Here is an 18,542-nt window from a genome sequence, read left to right on the forward strand (position 1 = left end):
TGTATGTAATCGAGCTACAACACATACCAGTCATCCCCTGGAACACATACCTCCATCGGATGGCCAGTCAACACAGGTCATCGGGTTGAGTACACGCTCAACTCACATTGTCCCCAATCCCGGCAATCGGACACACTCATACACCCCACTCGATGACCCACTCGGTCATCAAGTGGATACACACTCCACTCGATGACCCGGTCACCCGGTCATCGAATGGATGGTGCACACTCCACTTGATGGCCGGACTGGGTCATCGAGTGGATACGCACTCCACTCGATGGCCGGACCAGGACCCTGGAAACCCCCGATGTAGGTGGGTGACCTAAATGTATGAATTTTTACATTTTTTTTCAAAATGTTAGGCACGAAATCGGTATGAATGGGGTTTGGAACCCAAAAGGGTACGCACCAAACATGGCATTTATGTATGGATTTCTGCTGATACTCAGTTAAATCCCCTAAAACCCGCAGAACCCCGCTTGCCTTCGGGGATTTCGGGCTCCCCGGGGTAATTTTGCCCCAGGCATAGGCACGAAAATGTATGAATCAGCCAAAAAAAGCCATTCCCCGGTGCCCCCCGATGTATGAATTTTGCCAAAATATTGGATTTTTGGTTACCCACATCTATAGGGGGTTTCCAGGGTCCTGCCGGACCGGGGAGTCGAGTGGAAAACTACTCCACTCGATGACACGACCGAGTCATCGAGTGGAGTGTGTAGCCATCCACTCGATGGCCGGACCGGGTCATCAAGTGGATACACATTCCACTCGATGACCAACCCGGTCATGGAGTGGAATGTGTGGCCGGACCCGGTCATCGAGTGGAGTGTGTATCCACTCGATGACCGTATCCACTCGATGACTCGGTCGTGGAATGTGTACCATTGATGACCCGGTCCGGCCATCGAGTGGAGCGATCCACTCGATGACCCGGTCCAGCCATCGAGTGGAGCGATCAACTCGATGACCCGGTCCAGCCATCGAGTGGATCTGGATGACCCATCCGGGTCATCGAGTGGAGTTGTACATACATACCCACTCGATGACCGGGTATTGGTTACCCACTCACTCGATGACCTTCGGGTCATCGGTCATCGAGTGAGTATGTGTCCACTTGATGACGGGGTTGGCCATCGAGTGGGTCTGGGAGAAGAGTGCGTACCCACTCGATGACCGGGTAGTGGTGATCCACTCGTCATCGAGTAGAGCATGTATCTACCTGATGACCAGGTTGGTCATTGAGTGAGGTGCATGTATGGGTGTGTGTCCTGGTTGACCCGATCATGATCGGTCATTGGTTGAGGTGTATGATCAGTACAGACATGTGAGATCAATGGCCGGTCTGGATGTCTCGACCCGCCCGGGTTCATGGTGTGATGGGCAAGGATGGGCACCAGTACGTTTGTTTCCATTGCTCCGACAGCATAAAACCTTCCTGGTGTGAGGCTAAAATTTAATTGGGCAGCTTGCGCATCTCTCCTGGTGAGGTGATAAAATCTTTCTGGTGAGAACCCCCCTGACGAGATCAGGCTTAATCCAGCAGTAAGTTGCCAACTTCAAGTTCGTTCTCCATCATTATCAGTGGTTGTTGCCTTAAAGCTGAAGTTCTGACTTGTTCGAAACTCATAGGATATGGAGAGATTCCATCACTATCCGGGTATGATCTACTCTGATTTTGAAGCCTCGGCGACCTTTCATCCTGAGGTTCGAGAAATGGAACACCTTAATCGACTCATGGCCGAGTCCTCAATTAACCCCCGCCTCGATCTGTTACCGCCACACGCGGATCCTCACCTCTTTAATGAATCATTGATAGCCGAACAACGGGCAGCAATGCACCTGGCGGCTCCCGATATCCATGAGCTCGCCCTCCTGGAGCGCGAAAATGAGCAGATGCACCACTTACATTCCCTCAACGTCCTCGACGAGCAGATGCACTTGCGGGATCGCGAACTGGACGGAATGCACTTGATGAATCATGAAAGAAGTTTGAACTCGCTTGGCCTTCAGCTCGAAACCGAACGCGCTATGGTCTTGGACGATGAATACCGGCTGCGGCAAGGGCTGGCTCTAGCTCCAGGATATGAGCATTTCGGCGGCTCGATCGGATACGACCTCGCTCACCCCTATGCTGCTACCGGCATGACACACCCAAGCTACTATAACCAGACATTACATTACCCCGGAGTCATGGCTGATCCATATTATCAACAGATGGCTTCCATATTGCCCCGGACGCTTCCAATGTTTTCAGATCCATACTTCATGAATCAAATGCCCCCAACTGCTGGGTGCGGATACACCCGCAGCACTCTTCCTCTCAACGCCGCCATGCAGAATCCTTTCTTCCACGGCATCGACCACGATTATGGGTACGGAAGGATCGGGCCTCTAACAAACTATGGTCTGGCTGCTCGTTCGCCACCGCGCGAGTATGGGCAGATGCTCGACGATCTTTACCTCTACGAAATGATGCTCCGTCTCGATCTCGCCCTCGACGAGGAGGAAAGGATCTTAAGATGGCGAGAGCGCCTAGCGTGGGAGGAACTCAGCCTGGCCGAAAGACGGTTGCGTTGGGAGCAGATGGAAATGATGGAACGTAGCCGACTGGGTCTTGGAATGGGCTCTTTCTGGGGTCATCAGTTGGGTGGATTACCAATCAACTCGACATTTGGATATGCGGCCCCAATACTAGCCGAACAAGTCATGTCCTCATATGGAAGAGCGCCGATCATGGGAGTACTAGATGGGCCTCATTACCCCTTATCATCTCCTTTGATGTCGACGTATCCGATGTGGGATGTCGGTGGCCTTGGTGTTGGAGCCAGAATCTCGCCTTGGGTTGTCGAAAACGACATGTATCTCAGCCCACACCACCTCGCTAGACAAGAGAATATACGGCGTGAATACGCCGAGCGGCGAGGCGAAATCCCTCCAGGCCCTCGATTCATTGATGCCGATGACATGTCGACTTTGCTTGGAAGCGAAATGTATCGACCGAGACATCTGGTTAGACAAGAGAACATTCGACGAGAGTACGCCGAGCGCAGAGGTGAAATCCCTCCTGTCCCTCGATTGATTGAGCCTGGTAGGATGGGGGCAGGTGTACCACTCTATGCTGCTTATTCTGAAAATTATCGAGGTGAGCCCCAAATTTTACTTTTCTTCATGGTTTTCACCTTGCCAAATTTCTGGTCTACTAAATTGACATGTTCTTGTGCTTTCCACGAAAGTTTATTGACCAGGCTCATACCGGCCCAACATAACAAAGTACGGAGCAGTCAGCGCCATGTGGCCGGTCGAATCAATGTTTAAATAAGACAATTTCCTCATTTTCCTAAATTTCCACCATTCATGTATTATGCCAATTCCCTACATAGAAAGTTGTACTAAATGGAACCTATCCGCCCCTGTCGGGTCCCACTCTCCCCAGAATATAATAAGAGCCCAGATGCCCCCCTCCTTCGCTTTCAGCTACATGTTTGGGTGTCCCTTCTGCTGGTCTTGTTCAGCCCTGCGCGTAAGAATGTACTGACTAGGGTTTAGGGCGTGACCACTAATTCCATGTCAACTGCAGAAGTTATCTAAAAACTCCCGACACAATCGCATATCAGTACGGGAATAGTTCAAAAAAAGTTGAATCAAGTCGTGGCTTCATGACCCCTGGTGGAGCCTGGTCTACTACTTAGTAATGCCACACTAAAAAGGTTGATGGTACCTCAATTCCAAACTCGCAGCACACAATTGACCTTCCCGGGTTTTGCGACCGTCCTCTAAAAGGCGAGACACGGAGGAACAACATATCCCGGGACACGGTCTCAGTATCCCGGAATTGGTGATATTGGAGCAGACAGTGCTGCGGCCGAGAGCGGCAAATAAGGCAGAAGGTGCCAAGGTCGGCACCACAAAGAAGGAGCAGGGAGCAACAGCAGTGAATGTGGAGAGAGAAGCAGGCCGAGTGTCTTACCTTAAGCGGAAGACAAGGAGCGACTTCCTCGTCCGGAAGGCTTCACAACCAATAATAAGAGGGAATTGGTGATTTGCAGCAGACAGTGATACGGCCGAGAGCAGCATATAAGTACACAAGGTGCCGAGGTCGGCACAACAAAGAAGGATGCAGGGACCAATAGTGGTGAATACAGAGAGAGAAGCAGGCCGAGGTTCTTACCTTCAGCGGAAGACAAGGAGCGACTTCCTCATCCGGAAGGCTTCACAACCAATAATAGGAGGGAAAATTAAAAAAGCATTGATGAAATGAGGATTGGTGCCACAGTATAAAAGCACACGGCCTGTAGACGATTTCAGGTCATCGCTTGGCTCCTGCTCGGCGCCACTTGCTTAAGGAGCCAAGCGATCCAGGACAGTTTGTATGTACCTGTAGCTTTTTTGAATGGCGAGGAGGGAGGAATACTGCCAAAAAAAAATTTGGCGGGCGCCTGTCGGTCCCGTTAATGTTAAACCACTAATACTTAGGTGGACTCTCTTACCAAAGCTAACTCCTGCGTTCCGAGCATCATGTCAGGAGACATCCATTCTCAAGGGCGTTTACATTCAATGTACTGCGTTAACCTGATGATGTAACGAGAAAAATACAAACATAAGAAACGTGATGTCGCGGTGATACATATTGAAGGTGAACGAGTATCCAACTCTGAAAATAAAGCTAAAAGTATGGCAAAGATTGGAGAATGAAGTAAAATAAGGGCAGAAAGGTGACCAGGTGTAATGCATTTAGCTCCGGTTGCATAGATTATTGTCGGAAGGGCGATGTTTGGATTCTTTCTCAAGAGGGAAGGCTTGGTTCCCTTCCATCATGATTCTCTCCATTAGCGAGTTGAAATCTTGACCAAATTGACAGCTGAGTGCATGACCCCCGTCCTTGAAGACAATTAATTCGGAGCCTGGTAGTCGGTCTTGCAATTGTAGCGACCTCACTGCGTAGATCATTTCATCTCTCTCCCCCAAGACCACCGCTATCTTGCCAGGGGAAAGGGTTTGACTGATTTTTTCAAGATTTGAATCCGAACAGTGATGTCCTACTGCAGCGCATACTTGACCTAAAGCTCCCACCGGAGACTGTCTTCGTGGTCTATTGTGCCAGGATGCGAAAAAATCTCGAAGGTCATCTCTTCGAGTTCGTCCTTCCGCCGTTTGCTTGTTCAAATACGCAAGCGGAAACAAAAAGTCCATCATCAAGTCTAGTCCTTCCTCGTAAGTGACGGCCTTCATCGAGACTTTCGAAAACATTTTAAGGATACTCAGCTAAACATTTTAAATAAAAACCAAGGACGTGAACAAAACACATTCTTAGCATTAATATGTATCTGAGCGTAAAGATAAGAAAAAAATGAAACGAACAGATGGGAAGTCAAATGCATTTCCGGACCGTGTACTTATCAATGTCAGCGATTTGATGCGTGAGGGGATCAGGAGAGACTTGAAGGGTGAATCGAGGAAATAAGTTCCAGCTCCACATACGACATGCAAGGACACTTACCAGTTCCTGCGAAATCATTCCACCCAAGGAGACGCCGAAAACGTGGATTGAACGATCTTGATCCCAATGTAGAAAATTCAAGAGGTCTAAAGCATCCTTGGCCATTTCAGAGGTTTTGTAAGGCTCGATTGCTCCACAGCTGCGGGTCAGAATCACGGGCATTTCCAATTAGTAATCTTGCAGCTTGAGAATATTTGACCGCAACAGTACGATATGCTCAACTCGCTATTTCCTACCCCTCGATTGTCATAAACCAAAACAGCGTGATCAGGTTTTCTTCCAAAATGGCGCACTTGTTCTGACCAGGCAGAACAGGTAAAGTTGAGACCTGTGTATAGTTTTGCCAATTATCGAGAACGAATAAAGAATGAGACCCAGCCGAGCTTGTTCTTGAACGGGCGAAAACGAGTACATACCCATGACTGGTGCAGATAATCAAGAAGACAAAGCAGCTAGGTCTCAGTTTGTATACACACCAAGGCAAATTTTCCTTAGAAAAGACTGACTTAAGATCATCTTTTGAGTAGCTCTCAAGTCCCCATGAACTTCGTAGTAAAGCTGTCGGGGCTTTCTAGTGCGACCGTTACCAACCGGGCATAATCCCTTTTGCGCGCAGGTCGCGGAATCCAAGATCGTGTCCAAAGAGGGGAGTTCTGCCTTCTGTGGATTTCCATTTCAGTTAAATTGAGCTCGACATAGAGGCGCGGACTGGACGGGTACGCCAGAGGTGACCAGACCACTTACCATAGTGAGGATAGACCACGAAAAGCGATTTTAGAATGGTAAAGGAGTGCGACTTTCTCAAAGCCAGATAATGTAAGATAAGAGGTAGAATTGTTAGCGAGGATGCTTGATGTGATCAAAGGTGTCAAAGACCCCCTGGGATAAATGTTGCTGTAAAGTCGAAGAGGACTGATGGGGGTTGATGCACCTCGTCGATCAGAGTCAACCTTGTATATGAGCTTGGATAGGTTTCTATTTGTTGAGATATTTTATGTATCTTTCATGACCGGTGGAGTCCTGCCATCCTGCCCTGGTGTATGTGCAGTATGCTGCATAACCACAACTTCGTCATGTCAGGTGCCGCCAGCGTGGCGGCCGGGACTACGCGTTGAAGGTGATCAGGAGACCAAAGTACACCCTCCCAAGTAGAACCGTGAGTCCGGTGATGTGTGAGGCGTGGCAATGTGATCGGATGCCGCCCTCTGACCCGCCCAGCTTGGTCACAAGACGCTCAAGCTACATACGTACATCCCTTGGCTGCAGCCTCATACCCGTGGACTCGCTTTCCCATCGTAAAGGTCTCTGGGAGATGTTTGGATAGGTTTGGATGGGCCTCGCCCTCAACTTCCAGCTCCTGTGACTCGCCCTTGCATCGGCAGCGCTCAGCCTCCATCGAACTAAGACTCCCTCCCGTGCTCGCCGCCAGGAAGCTGGTTCAGTGGTTAGACCACGGTTCAACCCCGGGGATGCCCTCGGGGGCCCAGCACCAATGCCCGGCCCCGGACTCGCTGCGAAATCTGTCGTGTGTATGGGGTCAGCCTGGCTCAGCCTTTGAACCACCGCACTTACCCAAAACGATGGCCTTTTGGAAACCAGGAACTATCGCACCAGGTGAGTATGAGCGCGCAATTTCTTTCAAATCTATTGTATCCCGAAAACTGATAAAAGTGCCTGCGCCATACTTCTAGGTAGTTCTCTAGATCGAGCAGCCGATCGAGCTCCAGCCCTTGTTCTCACTGCCGCACCTGGTCTGAAGCTTCCGATCCTTGCTCACCGACGTGCTTTACTGTATGCGATCGAGAAATTCGGATTCACTATTCTGATCGGCCAAACCGGTTCGGGAAAATCTACCCAATTACCTCAATTTCTTCATGAAGCTGGCTGGACTGCTGACGGTCGCCAGGTGGCGATATGCGAGCCTCGGAGGATTGCTGCAACTAGCTTAGCTAGTCGGGTCGCCACTGAAGCTGGCTGGGTACTTGGCGAAGAAGTTGGTTATGCCATACGATTCGAAGAACTCACCAGTAAACGGACAAGAATCAAATGTGCGCACTCATTCAATACGCTTGCCAGATTGAACCTAACTTTTCAAGACTCTAACGTTTAATTGCAGAACATGTAGATCTCACTGACGGTATGCTGTTCAGAGAGCTATTGCTAGACCCCTTATTGAGTCGTTACAGCGTGGTGGTGGTCGATGAAGCACATGAGCGATCTTGTTATACTGATTTATTGTTAGGTGTATTAAAGAAGTAAGGACAAATCCTGTACATCTGACCAAACATGAAATCTTCTGACTTTCATGTCCACTATTCTTTTAATAATCTAGAATACAAGCGATAAGGAAGGATCTGCGAGTGGTAGTCTGCTCCGCTACCCTCGACGCCGAACATCTGCGCGACTACTTCAATGATCAATCTGCTCTACAAGCAGGGAAAGATAATGCAACAATTATTAGTATCGAGGGCAGGATGTACCCAGTAGAAATTGCTTATCTCGAGCAACCAACGGAAAACTACATCACTACAGCTGTGGCCACAGTCATGGAAATACACTTGGGTGTGAGCCCATTCTTCACGTGGTAGACCGTATCCTTGAAATATGTATTGACACTGGCTTCATGTCTAGCAACCGCGTGGTGATATCCTCGTATTTATGACGGGTAGGGAGGAAATTGATGAAATATGTTCTCAACTTCTCGAACGATCTCAAGAGCTACGGCCAGGTTCGCTGGAGATGTCGATAATTCCTTTTCATGCCGCTTTGCCACCTGAAGAACAACTCTGGGCCTTTCAACCTGCTCGCAATCGGGACGCCCGAAAAGTCATCGTAGCGACCAATGTGGCCGAAGCTAGTGTCACCATCGAAGGGATTAAGTATGTGGTCGATTCTGGCCTCGTCAAAGTTGAGCATAATTTCTTGATTCCTGCAATTTTGATCTTGTTGTCCGACGATTGATATTTACCTCGCTTTTAACAGTTGCGGAAATTCGATGTCAATCAAGGGATTGATGTGCTCACGGTCTGCCCAGTCTCTAAGGCATCAGCCATTCAACGGACTGGTCGAGCAGGGCGTACTTCACCGGGCAAATGTTTCAGACTTTATACCGAAGAGGACTACAACTCTCTCGCTCAACAGACGGAACCTGAAATCTGCCGGACAGAACTTACCACCGTAATATTGCAACTCAAGGCACTGGGGATCGATAATGTGGTCAAAGGCTTTGAATTCGTCGACCCACCATCTAGTCTACTGGTAGAAAGAGCGTTGGAGTTTTTGTTTGCCTTGGGAGCCCTGGACGACTCGGGCCGTTTGACCATTGAGCTGGGTCTTCAGATGGCTGAAATGCCGGTGGAGCCTATGATGGCGAAGACTGTAAGTGGCGTTTTGAGTTTCCGCACAATAAGCAACCTGCCAGCTACGTCGCATTGATATGTGGTGATAAAGCTCTTAGAAGCAGAGAAATTTGGCTGTTCTGAAGAGATCGTAACCATCGCGGCAATGACATCTGTCCAGGTGAGGCATTGATGTAACTTTCATTTCCTAGATGGCATCTAAACCCAGTCGCGCCCACTAATCTTACATGTTATTGTAGAATGTTTTTGTTGGAGAAAGCTCGGAAGAAGTCAACAAAATTTTGCATCACCCGTTCATAGCGACTGAAGGTGACCATTTCACCTATCTAAACGTTTTCAACAGCTTTATCAAGGAAGGAAGATCAAGTGCGAAGTGGTGTGCCAAGCACCGCTTGAACTTCAAAGCTCTCAGTCGGGCGATCAATATTCGAGGACAATTGGTGAAGTATCTTAAGAAGTTCGGCATCGGCATGGTGAGCTGCGGTGCTGATGAGCAAAAAGTTAGAAAGTGTCTCGTTAGCGGCTACTTCAAAAACGTGGCTTTGATGAAAGATGACGGTAGTTACCGGAGTTGTCGAGATGGCAATGTGAGTTTATTTTTCAGCTTTTCCCCGAACCATGGTGGGGTGGACAAATCAAATGAACCACGCTGAATTTCATTATGCAAATCTCAATCCATTTCGAAAGATTATGTTTGTCCACCCCTCGTCGGTTATGTTCAATCGCAAACCCGAGACTGGGTTTGTAGTCTATCATGAAATCACCGAGACGAAGAAAAAGTTCATGAGGGACTTGACAGTGATTGAAAGTGACTGGCTGACGGAATGTAAGTGTTTCTTTCAAGCACCCCAGTATGCCGATCATAACGACGCTTTGGAGGCGGTACCAATCGCATGGGCTGACCTTCGCCATTATCTCCATCTGTCTGACCATTGGTAGTGGCCGGACACTATTATCAAGTCAAGCAAAAAGGTATTGCATGAGAACCCTTGGGCCCTTATATTGCTAGGTTGCTTGTATCTTACTCGAGTCACATGATTAACAATTTCTTATTTTACTCCAAATCAATATGAGTAGAGTTTCTGGTTGGTCAGAAAAATGAGTTTCTATGCACTGCTGCTGAAAGCCTAGGTCCCCAGTTGTTGGCATGGTAAGTCTAGCATAATATGAGAAGGAAACCAAAATTTCTGCAGTGAAATGCTATTTTTTAGCAACATTTCGGGTTGGAACTGGTACAATGGCAACCTGTATCAAAAATCTCACTGATTGGGTTGGTATGGATTGTTTCTGACAGCTTTTAGCTGAATTTTATAAGAAAAAATTGAAGGACAGCAGAATGAAGAAATGTCTTTTTTTCTGGATGAGACTGGGAATCCATCTGCAGGCTTTTGTGTATGGCATACTCAACCAATCAGTTCATAGAATTCAGGTTTATGTAGACTTTTGATAAGTATTATGTGCACATCTTACATTCCATTTGTGTGCCATTTTTATTTTAAATTCCATTCATATTATAGGATAAAAATTAAATTTTAGAGTCAATTTTAAGGCCTTTATCAACAAAGTTTTAAAAGTCTGGCAAGATGTACAGGACTGGGTGTCCCCTAAAAATCAGAGCAACTTTTGCATTTTTCAAAAAATTGTTCATAAAGGCCTTAAAATTAGCTCTAAGTTTTATTTTTATCGTATTGTGAACCCCCCTATTGATGTTGGAATGTTTTGCTTGGTTCTTTCCCGCTTTTAATTGATAATTGATTCCTTGACCCAAAAGCATTGAGGAGGATCATAGTTCAATTTCAAGACTAACAGACCCCATACTAGATTTTATTCCAGCATTGTATACATAATTATAGTAGGGCTGTTTACTATCACAGACTGAAGAAGAGCATGAAAATGTAGGACAGAACTGTAATGGTGGTTAGTTTGAGCCACACTTTGGACGCGCTTACTTAGTGGAACGTTTGGAGTAGGACTTTGGTGGGACTCTTGGATGGACTGAATAGGCGGACCAGCACCAGGTAAACTGGGTCAGCGGAAGCGGATGACGTTGGGGTGGATGCGCCAGGTAGAGACTGGGGTTAAAGATGGCATTCGGTACCCGTTTGGGGGTACCCGGCACCCGCGGGCGGGTACCGCTTGCACCAGCCAGACACCCGCCGGGCGGTGCCGGGTGCGGTGTCCAGTGTCTGTTTTGTCTCCAAAACCAGCGGGTACCCGGGTACCGCTAGCAGTACCTGCCTTATACCCAGGGAGCTAGGGGGCCTTGAGCCGGGGGTTTTCCCCTTCTTTGCTCACTCATATCCAATCACTGCCCTCCGGGCCCTTCCAATCACCACCTCACCAGCCCACTCCTTGACCATGTGATCCACCCACAAGCAACACAAGTCTTACAAGCCAAGCCCAGCGCCGGCTGGACTGCTGCCGGGGACACCCTGCAGCGCTGGTCGTCCTCCGGCAAGCCGGGTGGTTGCGAGCTGGCGGAGGAGCCGCCGGTAGCGAGAGAGGTGTGGCATGGTAGAGGGGGAGAGAAGAGGATGAGGATGGCTGGGATGAGACAAATTGGCTTCACTGCACACTCCCAGGTACCGCTGGTACCCCCCTCAAGTACCGCCCACACCCGCTGGCACCCGCCAGGCGGTGCCAGGTGCGGTACCTGGTGTTCATCTGAGTCCAAAAAACAGGTGGCACCCGGGTACCAATTTCCATCTTTAACTGGGGTCGGAGGCTAGTCAGAGGGTGTGGGAAAACAGGTTTTGGAGAGGTGCCAGGCTGGGAAGTGATGCATGCAGAGTTAGGCAAGTGCGGGAAAGGAAGTACGTGGGTGACATTGGCTGGGAGCAGAGTTATGCGGTTGGAGGGAGTGGAGGAATGGGGACTTTTCTCTCACTTCTTCTTCTATCATTGGACATACTACTCACTTTACGGATTGCTGGAGTTACTGCTATACTTACGGAGCTTTTGCGTATTACTACACTATGGAAAGTTTTTACCACCCAAATTCTTAACTTATGTGCGGAGTTTTGCTCTGTGTGAGCAGAGTGGCTGAATCTTACGTAGACTAGACAGATCATATCAGGATCATAGCGGTCCGTACGTTCCGGAAACCCAGTGCCGGTAACTATACAACCATACAAACCCGGAGTCATCTAGAAAAGAGGCAGAGCACCACTTCTTATCAGGCAACAAACTTTTATTTTGACACCATTTAAGTGGCATATGGTTAGCATCATGGTCCTTTTTTGGACACCATTACGCTACATTATTGCTTGGATAATGCAATAACAAGCCCTCAAGGGCTGTTTTGGCGCTGAAATTGGCTTGTTATCTGGCGCGCCGCGGGACCCAATAACGTAACAAGCAGAAAAAATTGGCACAAGCCGTGGCAAAATAACCTAGCACATCACCATTATGAGTAACTGTAACAATAATGTCTTAAAAACCGTTACGTTACTGCAACAAAGGGGAGTTACATTACTCTACGTTATCCAATGTTTTTGGGTAACATAACTACCCTTGTTACCCGGGGCTCCCCATTAATTTACTAATAACGGGGTCATTTCAATCCCCGCGCGCAACGTAACAGGCCTCAAAAAAGAGGCCCATTACTGCATTATTTGCTGGATAACACAAAAATAGACCAATTAAGGCTATTTTTGCCTTAATATTTGCTTGATATCAGCGGCCAATGCAAAATCAGACCATTGGAGGCTGGTTTTGCCTTGATATTTGCTTGCTATCAGGGGCCATGCGTGCCCCAATAACATAAATCACATGAAAATAAGGGCCTTCCTGTGGTGCAATAACATAATTGCACCAACATTACGCATAACGCGTAGATAACAGCAAAAATTCTGTTATGTTACCGTTATCTATGTGTTACACGTAGAACAACTACTCTTTGTTGGTTACCGTTATCAGTAACATAACTACCCAATGCTGTTGGTAACCACAGATGCTAGGCCTCTCTAGGCCTCCACTTAACAACTCAGCAAGATGCATACGGATACTACATCAATCAGCAAAGGGCATTTACCTTATGTTGCGTTATCCACACAATTTGGGTAATGTAACTACCCTTTTTACCCGGGGCTCCCCATTACTTTAATAATAACAGGGTCATTTTAAGCCCCGCTGTGGTAGACAGAAAAGTGAAAAATCAAAAGTTTTTTCTATAACATATATGTACTCACCCTAGGCCTCAAGATACCATCAAAAGGACCTCAGAAATGGATTCTACGTCCAATCTTACCCCTATTCACCACTGAAAGCATTACTGGAACCTCTCTTGGATCCACCATGGACGCGGCCAGCCCCAGTCATCAACCTGTCACACCCCTCAAGTCACCTTTCCCAGGTATACACATACTCAGCCCCAGCCAAACACATACTCTTTTATATACCTCTTATCTCCACTGCATGTGCAGGGGACCAACCCCATTTCTTCTGTATTTGACAGGTCCCCGCTTCATTTATGCACCCCTTGCAGCTGCATGCAGTCTTCTGACCCCATTTCTGCACTCCTTGCATTAGTATGACATCCTTCATGCACCCCTTGAATGATGTACCCCTGAAATGAACATTTCCTGGCTTCATTTATGCACTCCTTGCATTAGTATGACATCATCTTTCATTTCTCACCCCACTTTTTGCCTGTATTTAGTATCTTCTGACACCACTTGTATGCAGCCCACCAGCTAAAATCCCTCATCCAGGGTCCCCCTTGTAGTTAAAATCCCTCATATTTGTCTATATAACACCAGGGGGGAATGTGTGGCACTCTCTAGAGAGTGCCAAGCCGTATGTTTTTTTGGGAAAGCTGATTGATTTCAACTGTGTGAGCATGTGTGATGCAGGCTTCAAATATGTTGAACTTATGTTCAATTAAGGCTGATCATAGATCCACTCCATGGTGTACACACTGGCAATTCAGTGGAGGGTACCTCCACTTGATGCTTGGTAAACTCTTGGATTCTACACTTACTGGTGTGTATCAGCCATCAAGGTGAGACACCCTCCGCTCAATGATTGGGGTGTACAGCCATTGAGTGGAGATACCCTCCAATTTATGACTGTTGGACAACCATTGAGTGGAGGGTGTGTCCACTCAATTAACATATGCACATTACCAGCTACATATCAGGTGAAGACATCCTGCACTTGATGACCGGTGGTGAATGCCATTGAGTGGAGGGATTCTCCACTCAATGACTGGTGTGTACCGGACATTGAGTGGAGGGGTTCTCCACTAGGTGATTGGTGTCTACCAGCCATTGAGTGGAGACACCCTCCAATTGATGACAGGTCACTGGGCTGGGAATAACCTGCCTCAATGACCAGCACTAGATGGGAGTCATTGTGCCTTACCTTTCCATGTTTGACAGAGAGGTAAGTGCTGTAAATTGCGCTGGGAGAGTCCCGGCTCAATGAGCAGTACATACTGTCCATCCAGCTGCACTTTTCCGAGCTAGGTGGCTAGTATATATGCCTACCATGCCTGGAAAGGTTGGCTTGATGACCAGAATGTTCTGGTCATCGGGCTAAGGCTTCCCTGGCTTGATGACCAGGTGCTGGCCATTGTCTTTGAGTTCGGAGACGCCGCAGATTGATGACTGGGGCATTATAGCCATCAAGCGCGGCCTCTCCCCACTTGATGACCAGTTTGTGCTGGCCATCAAGTTTGAGGAGGCCTAGATCAATGACCAGAACATACTGGTCATTGATCTTGGGTTTTCCAAGCTCTGTAGGCAGCACATACTGGTCATTGGGGCTGGGAAAGCCAGGCTCAATGACCAGTATGTGTTTCACTGTTGAGGGTGGGGGCTTTCCCAGCTCGATGATAGCAAGCAGGGCTCGGCGAGTCTGGGTACATTGGCACCTTGCAAATGTCCTCCCTGATGTTCGGCCAAACATGACGGTGGACATTGTAGAAAAAAATCAACACTCCCCGGGGGCACACAGGGATGCAGGGCTGATCTCTGTCGTCCCTCCACAGCTGCTGTTGACTTATGCCCACCTTGAAACTCCCTAATTTTTTTTTGTGCTTTTCACCACATATACATGGGTGCAAATGCTCGTCCTCCAATGTGAATTATGTTGATTGATCTGGTTAAAGCAGGTACTACTACAAAGTGGATCAGTGTTATCTAAGAACTTGGCAACTACGTACCATGTCATAATAGCAATCAACACCATGTTATTGCACAATGCCCATCAGCATGATGGTACCTGTGATGAAAGCATGCTACCTGTAGGAACAAATTGGCGGAAAATTCCAGGGAAAAGATGTGAAGATACTCAATCTACAAGACAAAAGGTTTTACCAATGCTGGGATATGCATGGGCATTTCAGAATTCACTGTTCACCTTGGATTTCTCAGACCAGTTTCTGAAATTTTTTGCCTGCTGGTTCCAGGATCCCTGAAATATTGATGAACCTGTTGATATCCACCAATCTACCCACCTTCTCTTGAGAAACTTGATTAATTTCACAACTAGCCACATTTTGTAGTCAGGTGGCGGTAAAACTATGAAAATTTTGCAATGTGTATTCTCATATGCCAGGTGTAGTAAAAAATAACAGCTGATGACACTTCAAACTTTACCTTTCACGAGTATTCAATCCTTTGTTAAACATGGTAGGGAAAACAGCCCCTGTTATTGTTCACACTTCATGGCATTGCAATGTGGAAAGTTATAAGTTACACAGCTTTTCCCAGCTTTGGCACTGTTTGATACTCAAAGAATAGACATTTGGTTTTAAAATCACTTACCTCCCAATTTGTTACAGGAATAGGCATGACAGAAACATGCTGGAAGGATTAATCTACCACTTGGTTGAGAATTTGGAGTTGCTACATTTTACAATTTTTTTTCACAATCTCATTTTACATGTGTTTTGAATGAAAGAAATCAGCTCTCCAAAATATTCCTTGTCAATTAGTCAAGGATATTTTTAGCATAAGTATAGTCAAATGCTTGGCACCACATCTTGTGCATTGAAGTTAACATCCAGAATGTGATCCAGATTGACCAGAAAAACAATTTCACAAGAGAGATTTTCATGTGTTGGCATTGAGGGAGGTCAGTTGGAAACAACTTCACCTAAAGTTACACTTGGATTGAGAAGAAAGTTGAGCAAAGGGTTACAGTTGAAATTGAACTCACATCAGACCATTTGAAGGATAAAATTACGGTCTGGCACTCTCTAGAGAGTGCCACACATTTCCCCCTGGTGTAAGGAGCTCTCTCCCCCAATTGTTTTTCCCTCAGCTCAATACTCACCAGTTATTTACATACCATCCATAGCTTTACCATTACCATCATAGCAACCCTTATAACACCTCATAAGATACCTTAACTTGCAAATAACCACTGAGCTCACTTTCATATTCTCATACTCTCATATCTCTTGGTTGACATATCACATGCCTGTCACAAGTTACCCAGTTCCTGGTTCAACTCCCAACTGACACTACAGGCATGTAGCTGTTGCTGCAGGATGCAGCGTCACCCTGTCGTTGCAAGCCCGCGTGACTGCGCAAGTAGGCGCAGTCACTGCGGCCGCGACCCCAAATGAAACGTCAGGTGACTCTGCGGGCTGCAACAACACCTATTTGCCCGTAGTGTGAGACATATACCCTTCTCAGCCTAGGCACTCTTCTCAACTTCATATATCACCCTTTTGAGGACCTGTGTTCAATCCCCACCAGAATCATCAAGTCAACTTTCACCCTTTTCACTCATCATAAACTCTCACATCTTTCACATAACTGTCATCAAACAACTTCATCTGGAACTAGACCAGACCTATCACTTGATTAAAACTTGCCAAGCTTAGCTTGGTGGGTCTTGTTATCTGATAGTATAGAAGGGCAGAGTTTGCACCTCCATCATTCCCTTCTCCATCATTCCCTTCTCCATTCAGCAAAAGGATTTTGCAATCACTTTTGAGTCTTACACCACGTGTAATGTAACGGGCATCAAAAAAGCAGCCTGTTGTTGTGTTATCTCCTGGATAACGCAAAAACAGACCAATTAAGGCTGTTTTTGCCTTAATATTTTCTTGACATCAGCAGCCAATGCAAAAACAGACCATTGGATGCTGTTTTTGCCTTGATATTTTCTTGTTATCAGGGGCCATGTGTGCCCCAATAAATTAAATAACATGAAAATAAGGGCCTTCCTGTGGTGCAATAATTTAATTTCACCAATGTTACACGTAACGCGTAGATGATGGCAAAAGTTCCGTTACGTAACCGTTATCTACGTGTTACGCGTAGCGTAACTACCCTTTGTTGCATCAATGCATGCGGCCAGAAAACCTCTACCAGGATAAAAAGCCAATCCAGGCAGCTCTCAGTTAGGTTGGCTAGCCGGGAGAGATGTGCTGTCAGGGATCTGTAATCTATTTAAAACTGATGAGAGAAGAAGAAAAAGATGAAAACGCTTACATAGCTGGGAGATGTGCTGTCAGGGATCTCACCTGCTAGGACGTGAAAGGGGAGCCATGTTATGTATTCAAGGATTCATTCTTTTGTGATACTCCTTGTGAAACCCCGCAACGGGCGGTGTGGTGACGCAAGGTGTCCGCTGGTGTCAAAGTGACTGGGGGCACAAGGAGTCCCAAAGTTTGGGGGGAATGCAGTTCCACAAGGCTGGTGTGGAGGGTGTTCTTTGAGGCGGAGCGCGGGGTGATCATACACAACATGGAGCTGCACTCAACTTAAGCAGGTCAGCGCAGACTGGCTACTAGCGGCGGTGATTGGGGAAAGATGAGGCAGCCAAAGCGGGCTACGTCAGCAGGCGTAGCTGGGGCAGAGGCGGGTTTGGGATCCCAACATTGTAGGCTAGACAGGGGTGGGGAAGCTATGGAAAGAGGAGTCTGATGGTGGATGATGATGTGGGTCAAAGTGGAAAGGAGATCTGTGTGAGAGCGGAGTGGACATATGATGTGCATGGTTGTGGGAGTGTGGCTTGGTGTGTTGCATGCGTGAGAGGTGGGCGGAGGATGATGATTTTCTTTCTCTGGTTTTTTTCCATTTTCTAAGGAGGGGGAGGGAGTTTGCCCCCCCCCCCCCAGGACTTCTACAGACATTCCTTCTTATTATTACTTTCTACTACATGGATTCTTTACGGAGTATTTCTATTACTTGACTTGCGACGGAGTCTTCTTTACTTTTACTTTTTATGGTGGATATTAGGGCCTGTACCATGGGCCTCAATTTTGAAAAATTTCAACTTTTTTGCCCTGTACACAAAAATTAAAAACTAGCGGAGGTTTCAAATGTTGAAATTCTTCACATTTGGGCTCCAGCCTACATTTTGGCCAGGCTCAGTTTTTGTCCCAAGAAATTTTGAGGCAAATAAATTTGGAAAATTTCAATTTTCATGCCCTACTGTACTTACGGTGTTTTTCTACGTATTTTGTGGTTGTTCATACATCACCTGATTTACGTTGAAGATTGTGTCTCACTACTCCTATGTGTAGGGGAGTGGAGTTCTCCAAATAACCCAACCTTCTCTGGGAATAATCTTACGGAGGATGTGAACGGGCACTTTGTGTAAGCAGTCACTTTTTCCCATCACAGCAGGGGCTTCACATCAGCATACTTCACAGATTCCCAAGCGGAACATCAGTTCAATCTATGCACCCTTTGATTCAAAGTTTGCATATGGTGGTGCAA

The 18,542-nt window shown here is 47.0% G+C and overlaps 4 protein-coding genes across 4 annotated transcripts; 2 read left to right on the plus strand and 2 right to left on the minus strand.

Annotated features, from left to right (window-relative positions):
* Window positions 1-1,635: 1,635 nt before the first annotated feature.
* On the plus strand, window positions 1,636-3,244 carry PtA15_11A54 (uncharacterized protein; the record flags this gene model as incomplete). Its single annotated transcript, XM_053161469.1, has 2 exons — window positions 1,636-3,145; window positions 3,237-3,244. 2 exons carry the CDS (start codon window positions 1,636-1,638, stop codon window positions 3,242-3,244), a joined length of 1,518 nt encoding a protein of 505 aa, XP_053024922.1.
* Window positions 3,245-4,734: 1,490 nt separating this feature from the next.
* On the minus strand, window positions 4,735-5,250 carry PtA15_11A55 (uncharacterized protein; the record flags this gene model as incomplete). Its single annotated transcript, XM_053161480.1, has 1 exon — window positions 4,735-5,250. The coding sequence occupies one exon, from the start codon at window positions 5,248-5,250 to the stop codon at window positions 4,735-4,737; it is 516 nt and encodes a 171-aa protein (XP_053024923.1).
* Window positions 5,251-5,371: 121 nt separating this feature from the next.
* On the minus strand, window positions 5,372-6,247 carry PtA15_11A56 (uncharacterized protein; the record flags this gene model as incomplete). The annotated part of the gene is made up of 5 exons (XM_053161491.1): window positions 5,372-5,639; window positions 5,723-5,828; window positions 5,917-5,922; window positions 6,007-6,160; window positions 6,245-6,247. The coding sequence occupies 5 exons, from the start codon at window positions 6,245-6,247 to the stop codon at window positions 5,372-5,374; spliced, it is 537 nt and encodes a 178-aa protein (XP_053024924.1).
* Window positions 6,248-6,695: 448 nt separating this feature from the next.
* Window positions 6,696-9,842, plus strand: PtA15_11A57 (uncharacterized protein; the record flags this gene model as incomplete). Its single annotated transcript, XM_053161502.1, has 11 exons — window positions 6,696-6,722; window positions 6,802-7,114; window positions 7,192-7,548; window positions 7,626-7,755; window positions 7,833-8,064; window positions 8,132-8,407; window positions 8,483-8,878; window positions 8,951-9,019; window positions 9,099-9,446; window positions 9,547-9,685; window positions 9,799-9,842. The coding sequence occupies 11 exons, from the start codon at window positions 6,696-6,698 to the stop codon at window positions 9,840-9,842; spliced, it is 2,331 nt and encodes a 776-aa protein (XP_053024925.1).
* Window positions 9,843-18,542: the final 8,700 nt, after the last annotated feature.

This window comes from Puccinia triticina, chromosome 11A, assembly GCF_026914185.1.
Source record: "Puccinia triticina chromosome 11A, complete sequence".
Taxonomy (NCBI): Eukaryota; Fungi; Basidiomycota; class Pucciniomycetes; order Pucciniales; family Pucciniaceae; genus Puccinia; species Puccinia triticina.